Source organism: Sturnira hondurensis, unplaced genomic scaffold, assembly GCF_014824575.4.
Source record: "Sturnira hondurensis isolate 20B ecotype Veracruz unplaced genomic scaffold, ASM1482457v3 Scaffold0008640, whole genome shotgun sequence".
Taxonomy (NCBI): domain Eukaryota; kingdom Metazoa; phylum Chordata; class Mammalia; order Chiroptera; family Phyllostomidae; genus Sturnira; species Sturnira hondurensis.
The window spans coordinates 5984-28985 of NW_028081271.1; the positions used below are offsets into that span (position 1 = coordinate 5984).

The window sequence follows — 23002 nt, forward strand, 5'->3', positions numbered from 1 at the left end:
TTTCCAGATCACTCTATCTCACATCCAGTTACCAATCTTCCCAATGAACAGGTCTTTTTCTCAAACTTCCAAATTATCAGATAAATAGTAGGTTAAGAGATAGTTTTAGAAGGTTTATGTGTTCACTAGACTGAGTTTTCTAGAGTGCAGTGGAACTGAAGTCCTGTCCACTCTTCTTTGAGGACGGCTCCTTCTCAGCATGGGAACTGTAATGCCAAGTGGGAATGAGTGGTCACTGAAGATGCCCCTTCTTCATGACACTGAGTGTTTTGTGCAGCCTGAGTCCTCACATGGTTCCACCAAATCGCTGCTCAAGGATAGATGACTGGTATTCCTCCAGAGGCCTGAGCCTTGCACACCCTGTTTTAGGGGTCACTGCATCTGAGTTTTCCTGTGTGCCCCATGTGTGGTGTTTGGCTGAGTACCTGTTTACAGCGACAACAGACCTAAGAGTCTTACCAAATGAGGTTTGCTCATGTTGTTAAAACACAAATTACAAATGAAGGCATCCCCACATTGACTAGAGACGAAGGTGTTTTCCCCTGTGTGGGTTCTCTAGTGTCAAGTTTAGAGTTGTTGCTGCAGACTTCTGCATTCCTTGTATTTCCAGTGTGAGCTCTCCTATGGCCACTGGGTAACACCACTGCCTAACGATTGTGCCACAGAGATACCATGCAATTGGATCGTCCCCAACATCTATCTGCAGATGTCAGGTAAGTAGGGGCACCTGCAGAATCTTCCATATGGACTACAGACAGGGTTGGTGCACCTCATGAGCCCTCAAGAGTGTGTAAACATTAAAGCTATGACTGAGGCTCTTCCATATTCATGGCCCTGGTAAACCCATGTCATCTCACGTCTGAATATTTGCTGAGGGCATTCATGATCTCCCCACTGTGGGTTCCTTCATGCCGTCTTAGGGCTGAGCACTGACTGAAGGCTTTCCCACACAGATGGCATCCATACGGTTTTTCACCAGTGTGAGTTCTCTCATGCCGTCGAAGGGCAGAGCACTTACTGAAGGCTTTCCCACACTGACCGCACGCATATGGCTGTTCCCCAGTGTGCGTTCTCTCGTGCTGTCTGAGGTTTGAGGACTGGCTGAAGGCTTTTCCACAGAGATGACATTCGTACGGCTTCTCTCCAGTGTGTGTGAGACTGTGTTTCCGAAGGTCAGAGCTTTGGATGAAGGCATTCCCACAGAGGTGGCACTCGTACGGCTTCTCTCCAGTGTGGGTCATCTCGTGCCGTCTGAGGCTAGAGCAGTTGCTGAAGGTTTTCCCACAGAGATGGCACTCATATGATTTACTCCTGGTGTGCATTTGCTTGTGTGGGTTAAGGCAGGACTGCTCTATGAGGGAGTTTTGACACTGTTTGCTGATACATGGTCTCTTTTCCATGTCAGTGAACAGGTGTTGAGGCAGTGTGGAGCTGTGGGGGAAATCTCCCAAATCCTCATATTCATTGGGATCCTCAGGAGTGTGAGATTTCTGCTTTGGGGAAGGAGATGAAAGAATGTTAATGGTTTTCCCACAGACATTCACACGTGCACTTCTATACATTTGAATACTAATCTTTCTGTGACAGTATGCAATTAAAATCTTTCCAACATTACTTGCACACCCTTGCTGTGTTACTCTCCTCCAGTTACAAAGATTTTCTGTTCTGTAGCATAGCAGCTGCAGAGCTTATAGAGGGGGAAACATTCAGCATGTTTCAAGTCTAGGCATACAAGCAATACTCATGCGCTTGTCTTTTTACCAAGCTCTCAGGTGACAGTTTGGTGCTTAGGTTTAGGTTTTCACTAAATTCAAACTACCTAAAATGTTTTGCTCCAAAGAAGCTCAACCCCAAATTAACAGGAGTCTGGCTGCTATGCTCACTACAGACATCCCATCGCAGGGACTGTCTCCTGGGTGACTGGGTCATGCTTGTAACACTCACCAGGGGAATGACTGTCCACGTGTCCTTTCTGCTGCCATGTGGTGTGGCTGTTGTCTCTTGTTTTTTAATGGCACTTTCCCTGCCTAAATAATTAAAAATATCAGAATGGCATTAGGGGAATGAAAATGTCGAAGAGCACCACATCCACGTCAGTATGTCTCAGAAACTGGCATTTTGATGGGGAAAAGAAAGCAGAAATGAACATATTCCAGGTTACTGACAATTAGTGAACATTCAGGGGATTCAAATAGGAAACAAGTAAAATGGAGATGAGATGCTGGGTCGGTAAAGAGAGGGAACCCCTCAGAGGGAGGATCAAGACAAGAGTTATTAGCTCTGGCTGGTGTAGCTCAGTGGCTTGAGCACGGGCCTGTGAAGCAGAAGGCAGCCTGTTCAATGCCCAGTCAGGGCACATGCCTGGGTTGCAGGCCAGGTCCCCAGTAGGGGACACATGAGAGGCAACCACACATTAATGTTTCTCTCCTTCCCTTCCCCTTTCTCTAAAAATAAATAAAATAATTTTTTTTAAAAGATAAGAGTTACTATGTGAAAGTTTAACTTCAACTAGCACGTGAAAATCCTTAAAGTCCTCCTAAAGCCAATGGCAGGAGGACACATGAGTTCTGATTGATATGTGCATGAAATAATACAACATCTGAAGAATGTTGCTTTGTTGTCCTTCATCTACATTTGGAAAATATCACTCACTTCCCAAGAGCTTCCCCTCATATTCCAGGACGCAGTCCGTCACTGAGCAGGCATCTACTCCTCTAGCGCAGTGACCCCTGCTGCTCGCCTGCACCCTGGCTTGGGAGAAATCTAGGCCCTTCCCTCCACAGCACTTCCCCTTGCTCCAGCTGGAAAGCCGCCTCTGATTGGCAGTGCTGATACCCTGCTGATGGAAGAAAGGCACATGGATTTTAAGATCTGTGCCAATAAAAGTGCACTATCATCAAGGCCAGGCCAGGTGACTGCAGAAGGATAAGAACCTTGGAGGTCACCCCAGCCAATGCCACCTTGAACAGAGAAAACAGTGATGGCCCCCCAGAGCCCAGGAGGAAATCCAGGTCATGGCTCTGGATGTCCACGCCCACATTCATGGACGGACCACGAAAGCCTTGTCTCTTCCACAAAGGAGGAAGCGAATGTCTCCACAGGGGGGAGAATGCTATTTTCAAACTGATGCGGATGCACAGAAGCCCCCCAAGAATGATCAAGTCCTGTTACTTTTACTACTCTGGTCTCAAGCCTCATCAGAGTGACTAGACAGAATAATTATTTAGAAAACATGTGTTCACAAATACTCGTTGCTTTTCCAGCTCTGTTCTGAGTGTTAGAGACCGAGGAGTAAGAGAGACACCACACTGCCATCAAGATTGCGTTCCAGTGGGTGGACGAACTAGACATGAGTAAATGAAAAGAGACGAGCTACGAGGTCCATGGGAGAACCAGGGCAGAGAGCAGAGTGGGCTGTGGAAGCTGCTCCAGACACCTGTGACTGAAAGCCAGGTGAGTGACTGAGTACATTCCCACCTCCTCAGACACACACATGCAAAACTCACCCAGGGAGACCAAGTGACTGATGTTCTCCAGCATCACGTCTCTGAAGAGCTTCCTCTGGGACGTGTCCAGCAGGGCCCACTCCTCCTGGGTGAAGTCTACAGCCACATCTTCAAATGTCACTGATTCCTAGAACACCACGGACATCCTGACTTAGGACAGTCCCCGCCAACTTCCAAAGCAGGAAGATAAGGTGACAACACTGAGGAAGGGGCCAAGGAGATGGGTGCACAGAAAGATCCAGCTGAGTGTGGGTTCCAACACTTCATTCTTGGTGCTGGGCTGGCACCTGCCTTTCAGGTACATCACGGAGGTACACAGTCTGAATGAATGAACTTTTATTAAAAGGGAACAGCATGCCAAGTATGGTATAACATAACCTGCAAATTTCCCCAAACTGATCTTTATAACTTCCAGACACATGATTCTAATAATTGCCATGTAAAATTCATAGCTCAAACTCTCTTCCAGGTTAATGTCAAGTAACTTTACTGAATTTTAAACTGAACTCTGGTCCATCATTCCTCTAGATGAACCCCACACTCCTGGTCCCCGAAAGGGTTTAATCACTTGTTACGAGTGTTGAAAGATCCAATCAACTAACATGGGAAGTTCATCTCCCTAACTACACATGCATTAAATACAAGCCATTAGTCCATCACCCACCAAAGTGTCCGAGGCCCCTGGCATGGTCTCCAGCACTCTTCAGGATGGGAAGGTTCATTCAGAACTCGGCACCCTTGCAACGCTACAGGACTCAGGTGGGCATAACAAACAAGTGGAGGGATGGCTCAGCAGCACAGGCCGGACCCTCTGAGAGGCTGTGCTGAAGGACAGTCCCAGCTGCCTGTCCTGTGGGATGAGGCCCCCACGCTGGACCTCAAACAGCAGTTATCACTGCCTCCTCTGTGCCTTGATCTTGTCTCCGTGCTCAAGGACACAGGAAGTCTCTTGGTTGGTCTCAGCCTGTCTAGGTCTTCAAAAATTTCCACAGGGCCTTAAATTTTACTCTGCTCCACCCCCTGCCCTGCATGTGCAGCCACAATTAAAGAAATAACACTCCTTGTACATGGATCCGGGTCCTGAGTATGAAAAATGGTTAAGTACAGAAGGCGAATGTGTGACTGGAGACAAGAACGATAAGGAGGATTTTAGTTTTCTTTCCAAGAAGTTTCCGAATGCTCATATATATTCCAGCAGAACCTTAGATTTAAAATTGGAAAAAAATAACCGAATGATTCCTCATGCGTTCCCTGGCCTTCCACCTGGCACAGCCCTCACCCAGGACCGGTCACACTGAGGGACCGGCCCCACCCGAGGGGACCTCAGCTTCCCTGCTGGACGGCCATGCTCCGCTCCTCGCTCCCCTCTGCCCGCCACAGCCCTCAAAGCAGGGTAGCCCACAGCATGACTAAGGAGGGCATCATTTCCCAAGGAGGCTGTGGGCTGAATTAGGAAACAGAACTTCTCTCAGCTTTCTGTAAATACACAACCGGCTGGAGTAAAATAGTTCCCGCTAGGAAGACCGCCAGTAGCCAGGGCACTCCCGACCCACCGCAACCTCCTCCGAGTGCTGGAGAAAGCTCATGGGAACTCAGGTCTCCGAGGGCCTCCTGGTGCTGAGGCCCCTGGTGCCGGCAGGTGAAAGCTGCCCTCTGCTGCCAGCCGTGCTGTGATCGAAGCGGGAGGCAGCATTCCCTACTCACCAGGGGCTGCATGGTCAGTAAGCCGGCTGCCAGGTGTAGTTCTCTGGGTTCTCACTCACAGACGGTTCAAGCACTAAGCAGGCAAGGCTGGGGACAGAGAGAGAAGCCATGAGACCCCAGAGTTGCGTCGATTTGCAGTCCCACCCATCACAAAGCCCCAGGGTTTGCCTGGCTGGGACTCCCCACCTCACCAACAAACATGCAGTGTGCTCTATGTGGAATGCACGAAGGACTCTCTTCCTCCCCCAGGGCCAAGAGAAAGAAGAATATGACAACAGCTGATAATAAAACACACAGAAATACAGAAACCTATGGGGGGTTGCTGGGGGATGGAGGGACTGAGCAAAAAAGAAACAAGAGAAAGAAGTCATGAGCATGAACAACAGTATGAGCACAGGGGTGAGGGAGGTGGGTGGAGGTAGAAGAGTGTGTGGGAGGATAAACGGGGAAGAAAAAACAGAATTAAATTATAAAGAATATGGGTAGTATGAGTTGGTATGTTAACTAGGCCCTGGCATGCAGCCTCATTCAATTCCCTCCCTGATTTCCAAGCACAGCAATCCCTGACTCACTCCATATGTAGGCTTTGGTCTCCACCTGCAGGTAAACACTGTGGAATTTCTCAGAGGTTTCTCATTATTCCACCTGCAGGTAAACACTGTGGAATTTCTCAGAGGTCATTATTCTTGCCTTTTGTACCAGCAGGGGTTCTCCAACCACCATGGAGCCCTCTGGACCCCTCACCTGCTTCTGCTCTACAGTTCCCCATGGGCCTGGATACCAAGCAATTAAGAACCTACTTTATGATGGAGTTCATCCACTCAGTGTCTTATTCCATTTGGTGGGATCAAAGGCACCCATTCCCCAGTTAGGTCCTTCTACTCCCAGAATCAGAAAGGAGCAGGAGAACACACGTGAGTTACAGAGTTGCTGTCGTGTACTGCCTCAGCATTGTAGGTCAAGGGTGTCCAGACCACACAGAATGGCTGAGACTCTAGTTGACACTGCTCACGTTTTCACAAGGTACTAGCTGAAATCTTTGGAGTTCTATTCCATATTAACCTTCAATCCCTGCAGATCCCTGCATTTCACTGACACACAACTTTATTTTTATGTGCATATGTATGTAGCACACACAACTATGTGTGAGAGACATACACAGAGAAAGCATTTATAAACTGTAAATTCTACCCCCAAATACCAATAACAATCAGATGCATTTCATGGAAAAGTGATGATAATATGTGACAAAGAAAAGGAGGATTAACTCACCCATTTGTACCTGAGGTTCAGAAAAACAAAAACAGAGATAAATTTCTATCCAATGTGACTCTGTGCTTAGACACTGACATATATATGCTTATTTAATCCTCACAGCAAACCTGCTGGTTATAGTTTATTTACCAATTTAACAAATGCCATAAACAAAAACAGTTCAAAAAACTTCAGTACTAAAACAAAGTTGAGAGCTAGAAAATGACACATCCATCATTTTAAATTTGCTCCACCTGGCTCCTGAGCTCAAATTCTTCAAGCATTACCTGCCGCATGGATGGATCTGGACAGCATTATGCTGAGTGAAATAAGCAGTCAGGGAAAGACAAAATACGCTATGATTTCACTTATATGTGGAATCTAATGGACAAAAAAAAAAAAGCAATCAAAATAGAGTCACAAAGAAGACAGAATGACAGCTGTTGGGGGTGAGAGGAGTTGGGGGACTGGGAGAACAAGGTGAAGGGGTTAAGGAAAAAACAGCCCTGGCTGGTGTGGTTCAGAAGATTGAACGCCAGATTGAGAATCAAAGGGTCGCAGGTTCGATTCCCAGTCAGGGCACATGCCTGGGTTGCAGGCCAGGTCCCCAGTAGGGAGCATGTGAGAGGCAACCACACATTGATGTTTTTCTCCCTCTCTGCCTAAAGATAAATAAATAAACAATCTTAAAAAATAATAGAAAAAAAAGAAAGAAAAAACCCAACTCACACACATAGACCACAGTATGTGGACCACAGAGGGAAAGGCGGGGGAGAGGTAGAAAAGGGTGAAGGGGTATAAATGGCGACGGAAGGGGACTGCACTTGGGGAGGTGAACACACAGTACAGTGCACAGAGGATGTGTTGGAGAATTGGGACCAATGTCACCTCAATAAATTTTTAAACAAAATTATACAGGACACCCAGGTTTTCCCTGAATATCAACTTTGATGCTAATAATCTGAAATCCCACCCTGTTACCTATGACTTGCAAAGATCACCAGTGATTAGTTTATAAATACAATTGTTGGTGTGGCCAATTATCTCCCCCAAACTGAGTCCTCACTTGGGAACAAAGGGGAGTCAATCCTCGACTCCTTTTTGGAACTAACGCTTCCTTAGCTTCATTGGATGCCTTGGTCTCCTCACCGTCTTCAGTCTCCTCTCTCACCAGCCATCCTCCCAGGCCCTCTGCAGATAAGTCCCTGGGGCTACTGGGATGTCTCCACAGCCCCTGTTCTGGTTTTTGCAATGTCCTGGCAGGCTCAGGCACGGATTCAATTGCTCCAATTTCTTCTATTGCTCTCTAAATGGAAATTTCTCGTCTGGATTTCATCACTGAACACCATCTCTGCTCGCAAACTGACACCTAAAATAAAGTATTTCTCAGGACAAGCCCTCTGCCCCTCCAACAGGAACGCCACTCCTCCACTGGTCTCCAACCAGAGTCCATGGCTCCATCACACATCGATGTGCTTTGCACAACCTCACGGAGCCAGCGAACACATGGCTATCGTCTCTACACTGGCACTGTTACCCGGCTTCATTTCCACTCTAATCCAGACACACAAACTCCCCACCCGACACACAAGGTGTAGAGTTCACAGTTGGTGTTGTCAATTCTATGGGTTTTGAAAAATGTACAATGACACAGATCTCCTGGTACGGTGCACTGAGCATTTCCACTGCCCTAGAACCCTTGGCAACCGCTGACCTTTTTATTTTACTCATAGTTTTGACTTTTCCAAGGGTTTGAATCACACAGTGCACAGCCATTTCAGATTGGCTCTCTTACTTAGTAACAGGCATTTAAAGTTCCTTTGTGTATCTTCGTGGCTTGATGGCTTATTTCTTTTTACTGCAGATTAATCTTCTATTTTGTTGATGTCTCTTTACCAGCTAAAGGACATCATGGTTGCTTCCAAATGTCGGCAATTATGAATAAAGCTGCTATACAACATTCATGTGCAGGTTTCTGTGTGGATGTGTTTTCCAACTCATCTGGTTAAATGCCAAGAAGCATGGTTGCTGGATCACACAGTAAGTGTTTAATTTTGTGAAATTCTTCCAAACAGTATTCCAAAGTGGCTGTGCCAATTTGCCATCCTACCAACAGTGAATGAGTGTGCCGGCTGCTCCTCACCCGTGTGTGGTGGTCTTAGTATTTCAGATGGTCTATCAGGCATGGAGGTGCATCTCATTTTATTTTAATTTGCATTTCCCTGATGACACAGGATGCTGAGCATCTTTTCATATGCCTATTTCCCATGTGTATATCTTCTTTATCTTCTTTGGTGAGGTGTCTGTTCAGATTGTCCATTTTGGGGGTTGTTCATTTTCATATTGTTGACTTCTAAGGGTATTTTATATATTATGAATAACAGTCCTTTATCAAAAATGTTCTGCAAATATTTTCTTCCAGCTAATGGCTTGTCTTCTTTTTTTTGAGTGTTTTTCACAGAGCAGACATTTTTAGTTTTATTCAAGTTCAGCTTATCAATTCTTTCTTTCATGGGTCATACCTTTGGTACTGATCTAATCTAAAAAGCCACATCAAACGCAAAGTCACCTAGATTTTCACTCTGTGTTTTCTTATAGCAGTTTTATAGTTGTGTGTCTTATATTTAGGCTTATTATAAATATTCAGTTAACTTTTGAAAAGAGTGTAAGATCTGGGTCCAGAGTCTCTTTTTTTTGTATGTGGATTTTCAGTTGTTTTCCTTCCCTTAAAGAAGAATTTCTTTTCTTCATTGCATTGTTTTTGTCCCTGTGTCAGATACCAAATACACCCACAGAAAGAACACTTGTGTGGGTGTATTTCTGGGCTCCCTGTTGTGTTTCAGTGATCTATTTGTCCATTATTTTACCAACAGATTATGTCCTTAATTATCCATCCTTCTAAAAGTCTGAAAAACAGCCTTCATCTCTTCCCAGGAGCCCCACTAGTTTTGGACTCTGGTTTGTGGGCAGTGCTGTGGACAAGCTAGAGCAAAAGGTCTCTCCCGTTCTTCAGTCGTAAGAGGACCTGGAACCTACTGACATCTTTCAGACAGTGAATATCAGGGTGACTCCATATAGGTAGAAACACTTGTGTTTACATACTGCAAGGTACATATTTTTTAGGTATCTAGAGTATGCATATTTTACCAGTAAGAAATAGAAAAACTATTTACTGTAGGTCTCTTCTGGTCAGATTTAGCTAACGATTAAGGACTTTAACAGCCTATGAGTTTCAAAATATTAGGCGTTCCTAGGATAAATGATTTAGCCTCACTATTGATTTTCCTATAAATAGCATGTACCTTAACTGTTTTTGAAAATATTAAACACTTGGAAGACTAAGGACACAATCTTAAGATATATTGAGATACAGAGATATACAAACAAATTCCTTTTGAAGAAAAACCATGCAATATGCATTTAAGTATAAGCATTTGATTTTTAAAAAAGCATTACCATCATCATCACCATGGACTACTAGTGTCCTAAGGCCAAAAGAATGTTGAACCGGCTTCTCCTGGACCTGGATGGCTCAGAGGTCAAGGACTCAGCCTCCCAGGCACCCGGGCCTGGCTTCCCCATGTGCTGGTGATAGATATACAGTGGAGAGATGGTCCACACTCCTTCAGAGCATTGCTGAGAGGAGGTAAAAATGGGTTAATATGTGTAAAGTGCTCCAGTGTGGAACACTAGGGGCCCCTGCTGAAATAACTTATGTCATCTTGTCTGCCTCCTCAGTGAAAGTTGGAAAGATTTCAGAACTGTCAATGCCTCAGGCCTGGCAGCCTCTCCCCTCTATACCTGGAACCCTGCTCCCATGTGTCCTTTAGAAGAGACAGGGGCCTCATAACAGGGGCCTCTCCCTACAACAACCAAATATTCTGATAATTAAGGAACTAAAATGAACTGGTTTCAATCTGAACGAGGAAGTGGACTGATTAATGTTCAGGGCCCTGGCCATTGTCAGACCTCCACTGATCCACTGTACACACCTTTTCAAAAAGCCCAGGATGGCTTCTGTGTGAGAGCGGCCAGGGACAGGCCAGGGAGTGGGGCATCCCACGTGCCCCAGGGAGTCCCGGAAGGTCTCCCCAAATAAGAGTCCACACACACCCTGTAAGGTGTCAGGTACACACCTCCATGGTCCAGAATGTTCAGTGAACCTCTTCCAAAGCTTACAAACTCTGCAGAAAAAGAAAACTGACATCCATCTCCAAAACCAAGGGGGCCCCACGGTTCTACCTCTGACCCCTGCTGTCCTCCAGGGCCACAGCCCAGAAAGTGATTCGATATCCTACTCCAGCTGCGCCCTGCGCTCTATGCCAGCATTTTCCCTTTTAGGGTGCTTGGACTGGGCCCCACGCTCCACACCCTTCAAACACCTGCCTCTGCCCTGAGCTCTGAAGTACCTGTTCCCAGAACAGTGAGGACAACCCTCTCTCCAGACATCGGTCCACTCCTGGAAATTGGAATCTTCTCTGTACTGCCCACCGGGGAAAGTGTCTTCGGCATCACACGAGCAGGCAGTGTCAAGATTGTCACCAACCTCTGCTCTCTGCCCGTTGCTTGCACGTACAGTGAGGAAGAATTCGAACTCTTCGCCTTCTCAGGTGCTGGAGAGTGGCTGCAGTGTCTGGGGGTGAGAGCTGGACTCTGGGCACTGCTCCCTTTATTTCCGGCTGTGGGTCACTTGGCAGAAAGGACACAGCTCAGTCAGGCCTGGAAGAGAAGCCACAGATAAAGGTAAGGACCTGGTAACTGGGAAAAGGCAGCCAGTCTCCAGGACAGTTTACAATGCCCAGAAGACAATTCCTAAGTACAGCTACAGATTTGAGTTGCCCAGAAAACACAAGAGAAGTCAAGGGCAGTGAAGGAGGATCTGGGAAGACTAACAAGGCACTGGCCATGAGATTAGGCTGGGTTTTGATTTCAAGGCAAATTTAGATTGAAATGTCAAATATATATGTTTTTACCTTTAGACTTTTTCTTCCGGTGAAATACAGGGATACTAAGGGAAGCCCTAAGCACATGAAACAGGAGAGCCCCGGGTGCGGGAAGCACCCACCCAGGCATGACTGTGCTTCATACATGCTTCCCAGTGGTGGGGTGAGATGTGTCACACAAAGCAGCCCCTCAGAAGCTGGTCTCGCTTAGATTATGGGAAACCCCAGCCAGGCTCCACAGACTGCAAATGTCCTGTGTCGAACAGGGAGTGCGTAGAGTCAGGAAGACTTCCTGCCACAGCACCACCCCAACACAGATTTCTTTCCAGACCATCAGCATGAATACCTGTAATTTAAGAACTTAATTCGATAAAATTTACTTGGAAAAAATGCAGTAACTATTAAAAAGGACAAAGTATAAAAGAGGCAGAGGTGAAAAGTAACTGCATATTAATACCCAAGGAGTCCTTTGCCTTGAAGCAGAACATCATTTAAAAATCATCCAATAATTTCAGTAATGGATGGCTTACAAATTATTAAAAACCTCGATTAACAGAACTTCAGAGCAGAGTTATGAGAATGAAAGTCAAAGATTTACAAGAGAAGGAAAAATGATTTGGCAAGCTTCAAAATTTCCAGAAGTAAAATGAAAACCATTTAAGAAAAGAGATCACATTGGCAAATAAAAGAAAGCAAAACAGATAATGCTTGAAAAACAATCTCTCACGGGGGTCACAGGCTTTAAAGTAGCAATAGAGAAAAGGAGTAAGTAAAAACAAAGAAAGGATTGTAAAGAAACTGAAAGCTGTGAAAGACAAATTCACAATGATAAAATCCACATTACTGGTAAAAATAAAGGCAATGATATACAAAAGTAACTTTATGATTTAATTCAATAAAAAGACCAGGTCATAGACAACCACCAAAGACATGCTATGCCAACTGAAAGTTAAGGGGAGAATCTTTCTTTTAACTAAACCTGGACTAAAATTTTTTAAATGCACAGAATGAAAAGTAATATTTGAACACATTATGTAAAAGTTACAATGTTATTCACTTTGTTTTAAGCATTTATATTATATTTAATATTAAGGGTTTATAATATATTTATATTAAAGGATCGCAATAAATGATATCAGCACCTGCCTCCCACCAGCAGCCCCAGACTGAGAAGCAAGAAGCCAGAGTGTGTACCTGAAGGTGGTGGAGAGCAACAGGAGGCAGAAAGTGCAGCAGCCAGTCAGGGCTGTGACAGGCTGTGGTCTTAACCTCTGGAACAGGTGGCTCTGTAGAGGGCTGGTGGGCAGCAATGGTCCTTCTGTCTGGCCACCTTCCTGGAGGCCAGATTCCCTGGAAGACACACACAGAAACATCCAAATGAACCAACTAGGAGTCATCTCTGAATGACAGACTGTCTCCCAGATAGGTTTCTATATCCTATCATTTTTTACTTATTTGTATTTCAGCATTTCGGAACAATGAACACATCTGAGTAAAAATGCACTGAGTACCTTCACAGAGAAAAGACGGCAGTTTCTATGACATGAGTGTGGATTACACAGGAAAGTCAAATGATCGCTTACTCTAGAACATCCTGTTTGCCATAAGCAATACTTACAGTCAACAACTGATAAGCCACTTTGAAAACCATATAGCAGTTAAACAAAGTCCAGGCAAGAGGAGACTTTTCACATTAAGTCTGATGTCTCGCATGCCACCCAGCCTTTTGACAGAACACAGTTCACACAGAGCTTCGGCTGCTCTGGACACACCTGTTTCCGTTATGTGCTGTTGCTGCTACCGGGGTGTTCGGGAGTCTGATAAGCTTCTATGGCTCATTACATACATGAACAGAAACACGCTCTTTGCCATGACTGTTGGCTCTTTCATGGTATCTGAGACCAGACATTAAGCATTTCACAGACACCCTCGCTGCAAGAGCAGCTCTACAAAGTCACTCTTTTCATTTCAACCCTGCAAGGACTTCAGGAAGGCCAAGTCTGTAACGAACAACTTCTCTCCTGCTCTTGAGCTTCTCTGTCTTCCTCCCACCCCCTGCGTCTCCACTCTTAGGCTTTCTCTAAGCTCCCTTCACAGAGTCAGTGCCCCCTCATTGGGAGATACTTGGTGACACACATGCCCCTAGCAAGGGGCCTGTGACTGTGGGGCAGGCAAGGCCAGCAAGACAGGCCAGGGAGTGGGGCAGCGTGGTCCTCACTGGAGGGACAGGCCTGAATGGGAGAGTACCAGGGGCTACCCTTTTCACCCCACCCTGAAAATTACAGGCCATGTGTCCCACTACTGAGCAGGGGCCACTTCTCTCTCATGGCCGCACCACATGATCTCAAGTACTTGACTCCCCTTTCCCAGAGCATCATAGAAACTGTCAAATTTGTGTGTGAGCAGACGTCATCAGTGGCACCGGCAAACACTGGCACAGCTCCGAGGCACAACCCAGCGCATCCTCCATCGTTTCCGGGCACAAGGCAAAGAGAAAAGATGCCTCGTGGGAAACTTCAGTTCATAGCCCAGTAAGTTAAAAGATCACATAAGGGGAGAAATATGTTGAATGTTGAAATAATTGGTTAAACTCGGTTTTGACTGTTAATATGAAAAATCACCAATATCCTTACCAAGAACACACTGAAATAGTGTAAAATTGTTTACTGAGCACCAAAGAGTGTCTTCAGTATACTTAATAACGGATGGAAAGCGAATGACACCTCATAATCTGAGCCGGACACAAAAAGATAAAAGGGAATATAAATTGGAAATTAAGAACCGAACTCTTCTGCGTCTGGGATCTTTGGCCCTCAATGTGGCTGTCAGTTAAAACCTCTCCTCCGGGTCTGTCCGCTTCCACCTTCCTGCTGATCTGCTTTCTCTTTTCATTTACCACGCTGCTTTCTGCCCAGGCCACCGTCTTTCACTATTACTGCTCCTTCGCAGTCCTTTTCTCACCGTCCCTGACCCAGTCTCTCCAGGTCTCCCCCATCGCCCACCTCACCTCCGCATTCCCCGGAATGGGGTGAAGATGCCCTCGCCCAGGGACTGGCCAGCGGCACGCGGTGCGTGTGAACTCAGCCTGTCGGGCTCAGCCAGTGGGAGGGGCTTGGGCACAGGGGAACCCGGTGTGTCCCAGGACAGGGCTCCAGGACCGAGCTCAAAGCGGCAGGGGACTCGGAGGGGGGGCACTGCGGGACGACCCGGCCTGGCGCGGGGTACGGAGGGGAGCCTGTGAAAAGCAGCCGGCAGAAAGGTCGGGCGGAGTCCAGCCGCGAGGCGATTTTACCCGAAACTGACGCGGACCTGGACCGGCAGCGCGGCGGCCGCGGACTAGGCGGGGCTCCCCGCGCTTTAGGGCTGGCGGACGCGGGTTCCGCAACGTCCCGGGACCCTGGCCCGCGGTGCGGTCGCGGGGCCGAGGCATAGACGTACGAGTTTGAACTAGAAATACTAAGACTCACTCTAGGCAACAAGACCCGCGGTCTAAGACATCTGCTTCCGGGTCCGCAGGAAACTGGAAACCCGAAGGGGCGGGGCCTGCCTGTTACGTAAGCTCAGGCCGCGCCGGGAGGAGGGGGCCCGTGGTGGGCGGGGCGTCCGTTCCTCCGCTCCGCCCCCATGCGCTTCCGGGCTTGCACTTCCGGCCGCAGAACCCGAGTATCCCGGTGTTCTTCTATCTAGTGGTCCCGCTGCTGCCACCCTGCTTCGCGTTCAGTGATTCGCTTGTTATAAAGTGAAAACTTTGGGTTGTGGAGCCACATGTACCGAATGCGGAGGTGTTTCCCTGCCGACAACCGGGAAACTATTTAAGTTGAAACCCTTTCTGTGAGCATGCCCCATTGGCGTGGGTGGCTGCGTTTGAATCCGGACCATCAGCTGTGCCACCCCTTCACACTTTTTCTCTTTTTCGTTGGGTACTAGCACGTGAGCACCAAACTCGCCTGTGTGAAATGTGGCAGTTCACACTGACCACCACCGGAATTGGTTTCCGTTTTATTCTCCCAGTTGCAGGGACCGAAGGGCCCCGAATGGCCATGGGGATGGCGGGCTAATTGTACTTCTTGTGTGTACGACTGTGTACGTGTACGTGTGTATGGATGCATTCCTTTCTCTTTATTTACATTTAGTTTGTTATATTTCACATTTCTGGGGATTTATAAATTAAAATGCCCCTTCAAGACAAATGTAGATGACATCCTACAACTTGCACAAGTCGTTTTCTACATATATTGTAATTTCACAGTTTTCCTTATCTTTACTCCCACTTATCTGCTTCGCAGGCTCACGCTCAATCCACTGAGCCACACCAGCCAGGGCTCGACTCCCAGTTATCTGAAAGAGTATTTTTAAATTGAACGATGAGATAAATTAATCTGTGTTTTGTTTTTCTGAATGTTTTGTGTCCCAAATGGATAACGAAGCTGTAAGAAGTGTGCTCCTTTGGAGATAGGTAGATTTAAGTAAAAAAAAAAAAAAAACATTGACTTACTTAAAACATTGACTTTTAATAAAATGTCAAAATTTTTTATTTTTAGATACATGTAAGTGGAATATCTAGTTTCGCATATGAACACTTAAAAGGAATGTAAAACTGGATTTTCAAGTTTCAGTTGCCTCGTTTATACCCTTAATAAATTTTAATGTGAAATATGTGCATTAAAATTTTCTTTGTATATTCTGAAGTTCAAACTAGAGGAAATTCAGCAAGACTAAATCTCAGCGATTCATGCAGAAATTTCTTAATGATTATTACTAAAGAAGAATCCTGGTTTTTCTCGTGTCTAATATGAAAACAGATTTCTCCAGGTTTTAAGTTAGTTTTTAAAAATACTTGGACTTAAATGGATTTAAATTCTAGAAGACAATGTTCTTTTAAGCAGGTTAACCATAAAAAACAATGCGAATAATCCAGTATGTGAATGTGCCCACCTACTTCGTTCGTCATCATGCCCCTATCATTTTTACTGCAAACATTTTCCCTCCCTTCTCTCTGTACAGTTTGGAGCTTCATTGAGCCTCTGTCACCGCAATAAACTTCTTCCAAATAAGTTGCTCTGTCGGTTTGGCTAGTCATCCAAGCCAATTCCTGAATATTCCTTATAAAACTAGAATCCACTTTTGCATGGATTAAGGAATGTGTTCCACCACTCTGTGCTGCCAACAGGCACATGCAAGCACAGAATGTCGTTATCACTCATGAGAGCCAAACATGACACTTATTCCAAGTCCAAGAACTTAGAATACTCTAATATTAGAGCTAGAAAGGAGCCTAGAGATGATCTAAATTGATATTGTCCAACGAGTATTTCAGAATGAAGTTCAGAACAGCTACCTGGGAAATGTGTTAGAAATGCAGACGTCCAGGTTCCGCCACCCCCCTCCATCTGAGCAAATTCAATTCCCTGCAGTGGGTCTTGACGTCTGTATTTTAAAGCCACTCTCCCGATTTGGTGCACAATAATGTGGTGCACAAATAATGATGGAGAGTCTCCCAGCCTGCATTCAGCTGGGCTATGTGCTACCAATACTAGAGGAAGACAGCTGTCTTGCCTGTGTTCAGGGCTCTAGTGAGTGGCACATCTAGAGATCTAAAGCCTAAATCCAGACCTGCTGCTTCCACGTTCGGTAGTATCTCATTGCCCTGCATTTTACACCTGATGGGAGGATCTGACAGGATATGGCCACATGATTCAACATTCTCCTCAGTTCTGTGGAGCAAAGCATGGTCCCAGCAAGTAAAAAGCTTGCCCATTGGTGAGGGAGGTAAATGTATGTCCAGCAAACCATCATACCGTGTGGTAAACACTATACCGAGAGCAGAGCACTCTGGGTGTTCAGACCAGGAGTGGGTGGTGATTAATGATTAATTAGCAGGGCTAGTAAAGCCTGGGAAGTGTTCACTAACAAAATGTCTGGTGTCTAACTAAGCTGGCTGGTTTCTCAATATAGTCTGACTCATTGTAACAATAAAGACAGCTCTTTGTTCATAGACTTTAATCTACTGCCAATGTGTTTGTAGCTTATGTTCCCATTTAACAAAGATTCCTGGTCAAAACTGTGCCCACATTCTCCTAATGAACTGAGTGTCCAACAAAACAAGGATTCTGTGTCCTTATGAAGTCCATTGCGTATCCATAGAACGCCTCAGTGAGTGCCCTTAATGAGGACAGAAGGCACTTATCACCCAGACAAAGACATTTCACTGTATGAGAGAGCTGCAGACGGAAGTCTCCTCTGCCTCCGGAACACGAAGCCAAGCTTTCTTCTCTCATCAGCCATGAGGATTGCTGTGCACCTCTTTTCCGTTCTCTTCTTTATGAGCCAAGTCCAACCAGGTAACAAGATAAACTTTGTGGAAGCCTTGGTAAAAGCATGGTGCCTGGACCTTCCAGGGATCCTGTGCTCAGAGATGAGGCCCCACTGCCTGTGCCCTGAGGAGGGGTCTCATATCAAATCTGGAAGGCACCTTGGCTGAGAGCCTGGCAGCCGTGTCCCATCAGGTCTCCATAGCCACTCAGATGAAATGAAGTTGGGATTGTTTCTAAAGCCTGAAACCCTATTTGCTCCATCTCTAAGAATAAATTTAATTAGGCAGGTTTACTAGCAGTTTCTATATCTAGATAGCAAAAATAATGGTGCATTGCCCTACTAAATCTTGATCTACAAAACTCTACTTACTTTCAGCAAAAGGTTTGCAGAGGCTAAGTTACCCTAAGATGCTGGCATCAGAGCTACAGCACAGCTGTGGGGGCCTCAGAAGAAGGCATTAATGAGGGCATCTCTTTAACAGGTTTATTTGAAATCTAAGAAATCTCTTAACTGGTTGTCCCTCCTTAATGTTTGTTCCCTGGGCTTGACTCTGCTCCAGCTCAACCCCTAGCCTTTCCTCCTTCTTTTCAACACCTAGTCTCCTAACGTAGAACTTGAACACAGGGGCCCTGCAGTAGAACACATCTTCCTGCATTCAGGGCGCGCCCATGATGCCCAGGTGTGATGCATCTGTGTGCCTATGTCCTTGCCTTCACCAAAGGAGGTGACTAGGCATGCAAAAGAGATCAGGAAATTTCCTACAACCCCTGGATGTGTAGATCAGGGAGGAATAAGGAACTACATCAAGCAGAATTTCTTTCTATCTTTTCCTGAGAATTCAGGGCCTCAAGGGTTGGGAAGGTGTATCGAAGTAGTCAGAGTGTAGATGTGGACAATCCTTTTACATTTTAAAGAATTGTTGATTGCTGTGCTTCCTGTTTTTGAAAAAGGACACTTCCCAAAGGTTTCAACAGAAAGTATACTGGGGGGGGGCATGCCTATCCAGTATCCTAATCCAGACTTTCCAATCTCAATCTGCGTTTTAAAGAGCTTCTTACTGTGACCCAGTGGACAGTACTTCAGCTTCGGGGGTCTTGGGCGATGCAGCTTGCGAGACACATTTTAACTGCTTTAGGAGAACCAATCTGGAGGAAGTGGAGGGGGAAGGTTGAGATAGGGGGAGACTGGAGGTGGGAGAACAGTTCCGTTTCTCAGGTACATGTTAATTAAGCATCACTCCATGCCTTACTAGGAAGCCACATACAAAGAAAAAAAGGCGTAATGGCCTTGACTTCCAAGTCAAAGGCTGGCCACCTTGGTTGCTGTGTAGTCCAGAGAACAGTCAGCAAGTCCCACAGCAGAGCACTCACATGGGATGGAGGATGGGTTTTGTAAATGAGAACCATGAGAAATAAAACACCACCAGCAGAAAGGTAAAAGCAGAAAGCACCACATGCATTGCACTTGAGAAAAGACCTGTCTTCCATGCTTGAGGCACTGAGCCTTAAAGGATCGGGCTGTGGGGTGAGCACCGCAGGGGGAGCCATTACTGTCAGAGTGTGTGGCCCACCTCCAAGACAGTAATAGACCAGGGAATAAATCAAATTGGACTCAATGTTTTTAACAGGTGTATTTGTTCTGCCCTCAAGAAAAACTCCTAAGGCACCTCAAAGGCCAGAGCCAGGGAGACTAGGTGCGTGGGCAGCATGAGGGCGGCGGGAAGGCTGCTGTGGACACCACCCGTACACTTGGTGTGCGGCCACCGTGTCCCCTCTCCCAGAAGGCAGCCTCCTCCCCATCTTCTGCAGGTCTACATTCCAGTCCCACGTAGCAAAGACATGGGGAGACAGGGGAGGGAGAGGGATATTGAGGTTTCTTTAACAAGGCTCCTTCACTCCAGGGAAATCAGCAGCACAGGACTGACTGCAAACAAAACAGGATCTGTTCCATCGGGATTGGGAGACACTGAGGAGTGAGAAAGGCTGGGATAAGCCAGGGTGTAGGTGGCCCTAGGACTTTGAAAGGGGCAGGGTGACCTGGGTCTGGCCTGTTGTTCCTTCGATGCACCCAGCATTGCCCGGTTTTTGCCCCAATCCAAATTTTTCTGTGAAAGCAGAAGTTTTAAGTGTTGGCTTAAGGAATCAATTGATAACAAAAACCACAGTCCATGCAAGGTTGTTGCCAGACACTCTCCCCCTCCATGTGATTCCATAAAAATTCAGGGAGATGAATAAACAGTTAAAATATCCCTCTTCTCTGAGCAGCTGTGGGCAAATTCAAGGAGATCTGCGAGCGTCCCAATGGCTCCTGCCAGAACTTCTGCATCGAAACGGAAATCCACGTTGGGCAATGTCTAAATGGGCAGTCGTGCTGCTTGCCCATGGGGCACCATCCACAAATTGACCTCACAACACCCAGCCAGGAGGACTGAGGCCTTTTGGGGGTATTTTGTTTGGATGTCTTTTTTTTTTTCCCTCTCTCGCTCTCAATCTCTCTCTCCTACTATCTTTTCTTTCATGGTGATTCTGACTGAGTCTGTAGTGAATAATAAAGGAAACCCAGCAAACACAAAGCTGTGTGCTGTATTTTCACTCCATTGCTGTTTGGTTGTCATCTGTCTGTCTGGTGTGAATGAGGCCCCAGTGGGGCTCTGGGTTGTGTGGGGACACTTTCATCATCCCCATTGTCTGTGCCTGGCCCTGGCATCCTCCACCTTCCACTGGGGAGACTGCTGACCCTTGCAGAAATGCCCTGCCTAGTTCCACACAGCCTGTGGGGCTCCATCCCCGACAGGGCAGCCCATGAGACACAAGCACTCAGAGCTCCCCACGCCAATCAGACATGACCAGGAAGGAGTATGTAGCATGGGCAGGGTCACACCTGGAGAAAAGACCTGTCCCCCCAGCATTTTCAAAGGTAGTGATCTGGGCCTGTCCATGTGCCCCTGGCTGGGACACATGGAATTCCTCTGGTTCCCACTTTTCACTGGCCAAGGCCATGCACTTTTCCTCCTGCCTGGGAGAACATGGCATTAGCTTCCTAAGCTGCCCTAACCAATTCCTGAGGACTTAGTGGCTTAAGGCAGAAAGAATGTATTAGCTGAGAGTTTGGCAGGGCCAAAGTCTGACCTGCATCTCAGTGAGCCAAAGTCAAGGCTCAGTGGGCAGGGCTGCATTCCCTTCTGGAGACTGTCCCCTCCCTCCACAGTCATGACATTAATGAGGGGCAACTGCCATTCACCACCAGCAGCCAGGCTTCATCCCTCTTTAAAGTCAGCAATGGGCTTCACCCCTCATCACATCCTAATGCTCATCCCCATCTCCCTCCTCACTTTTAGAGTCCTGTGAGGACAGTGGGCATGTCTGGATAAGCCAGGACAATCTCCCTATGTTAAGGGGCCATGATTAGCAATGTTAATTCCACCTATGACCTCAATGGCCCTTTGCCTGTGGGGTCATCTGTACAGTTCTGGGAATAAGAATATGGCCTTCTCTGGCAGAGGAGGAGTGTCACTGTTTTTCCTGTGACAGCCACTGCATGCTTTCCCACACACCATCCTTCTGCTCAACTCAGAGATGGTTTTTAGTTACTTTATGTACAGAAACTCATTGTTAGCGTTTCCTGGGGAAGATGAGAAGTTGTAGAGGTCTCCCTTGGTCACTGGAAGAGTACAGAATTAAGGCATTTTTTGTTTTGTGTTTAGAAGTTGGTCATCTTCAAGATGAAAGTAGGGTAGGAGCTCTTTCTTTCTTTCTTTCTTTCTTTCTTTCTTTCTTTCTTTCTTTCTGCATAGAATTCCCTTGTGTAAATGTAGATATGATAATTCTATTTTTAATTTTTTGAGGAACCTCTGTACTGTTTTCCATAGTGGCTGTACCAATTTACAGTCCCACTGTCCTTTCCCCTTTCAACCTTTTTTTCCCCAGGGGGGGCGGGACAACTGTTCATTCACTTCCTTTCCCCATTTTTTAAATATTTATGTTTTGTTATTGATGAGTTCCTCACATATTCTGCAGATATTAGATAGGTAACCAAGCATTATTAGGCATAACTTTATGTACATAAGTTCAATGACTTCGATGAAAGTGGGAAAATCCTTTGAAAGAACAGAACTATCAAAGCTCACTTGAAAAGAAATAGGCAAGAGAGAAAACATCAACTATAGGGAAAGAAAGATAAATGCTTGTCAGGGGCGGTGGATGGGAGACCTACACAAAAGGATGTGAGGGGAATTCTGGAATTAAGAACTGTTCCAGGCATTAATTGTGGTGTGGATTAACAACTATATATACATTTTTCAAATTCATAGAAATGTGTACTAGATTTTAATGATTAAAATTTACTGCATATAATGTATAGTTCAATAAATGTGACTTAAACATCAGCTCTGTTCATGTCTGTTCAGTTCTGACTGCTTTTGCTGCTTTTTGACTTCTTTTTGCCCTCTGACTTCTGACAGTTCGGGGCTTCCTTTCACCAACCTTCAACATCAGGGTAGAATTTATTTATAAGAATTTGCTAAACATATTATCCTAGAAAGCATTCTGCTAAATGAAGTAAGTCAGGAAGAGGAAGACAAATACCTATGGTTTCACTTACATGTGGAGTCTAAAAAACCAAATAAATGAAAAAACAGAACAGAAATAAACTGATAGAAACGGGGAACAAACTAATGGTTGCCAAATGGGAAAAGGTTTAAGGAGCTGTGTGGAGAAGAGGGAGGGGTTAAGAAGCACAAATTAGCAGTTACAGAGAATCATGGGGATGTAATGTACAGCACAGGGAATATAGTCAATAATATTGTGATAACTATGGATGGGGCCACATGGACACTAAACTAGAGACATCACTTTATAAGTTATATAAATGTCTAAACACTGTGCTAGACACTGGAACTAATATAATATTCTATGTCAACTGTAACTAAAATTTTTTTAAAAAATAAGAAAAAGAAAATTTGCCATATTTTCCCACCCAGAACATGGCCTTCCAGAGCAGCCCTAGCTTTCACCCCCATAACTTTCCTGTACCCCTGAGACCTGGGGGGGGGGGCGGGGTCCAGCCATGCAGAAACACCTACACTGTTCTCTCTCTCAGACCAAAGTGTAAAACAATGTGTGCTGGTGCTGAGAGATGGGACAGTACCCTGTCTGGCTCTGCTCTGGGTCTGTGCATATAACCCCAACTTTTTCCCAGGTTCATTAAAGCCAGCAGCAACCTGATGATGGTAGAGTTAAACCCAAACCCTAAGCATTGTCCATATAACTAGAAGAAAAAAAG

General features: G+C 45.9%; 2 protein-coding genes across 10 annotated transcripts; one reads left to right on the forward strand and one right to left on the reverse strand.

The window, feature by feature from the left end:
* Nucleotides 1-419: 419 nt before the first annotated feature.
* LOC118993046 (zinc finger protein 596-like) lies at nucleotides 420-14971 on the reverse strand. Of its 9 annotated transcripts, none has more exons than XM_037055106.1 (8): nucleotides 14875-14971; nucleotides 12602-12757; nucleotides 10874-11153; nucleotides 10578-10648; nucleotides 5211-5297; nucleotides 3507-3633; nucleotides 1945-2027; nucleotides 420-1493 (listed from the first exon to the last, which is right to left on the reverse strand). In XM_037055106.1, exons 5-8 carry the CDS (start codon nucleotides 5220-5222, stop codon nucleotides 849-851), a joined length of 867 nt encoding a protein of 288 aa, XP_036911001.1. In that variant the 5' UTR covers nucleotides 5223-5297; nucleotides 10578-10648; nucleotides 10874-11153; nucleotides 12602-12757; nucleotides 14875-14971; the 3' UTR covers nucleotides 420-848. The 9 variants fall into 9 exon arrangements, with proteins under 9 accessions (XP_036911001.1, XP_036911003.1, XP_036910995.1 ...); XM_037055108.1 differs by having other exon boundaries at nucleotides 420-1490; nucleotides 10874-11183; nucleotides 14875-14970; XM_037055100.1 differs by having other exon boundaries at nucleotides 10874-11183; nucleotides 14875-14970.
* Nucleotides 14972-17602: 2631 nt separating this feature from the next.
* On the forward strand, nucleotides 17603-20153 carry DEFB108B (defensin beta 108B). Its single transcript, XM_037055081.1, has 2 exons — nucleotides 17603-17748; nucleotides 19987-20153. The coding sequence occupies exons 1-2, from the start codon at nucleotides 17691-17693 to the stop codon at nucleotides 20151-20153; spliced, it is 225 nt and encodes a 74-aa protein (XP_036910976.1). The 5' UTR covers nucleotides 17603-17690.
* The last annotated feature ends 2849 nt before the right edge of the window (nucleotides 20154-23002 follow it).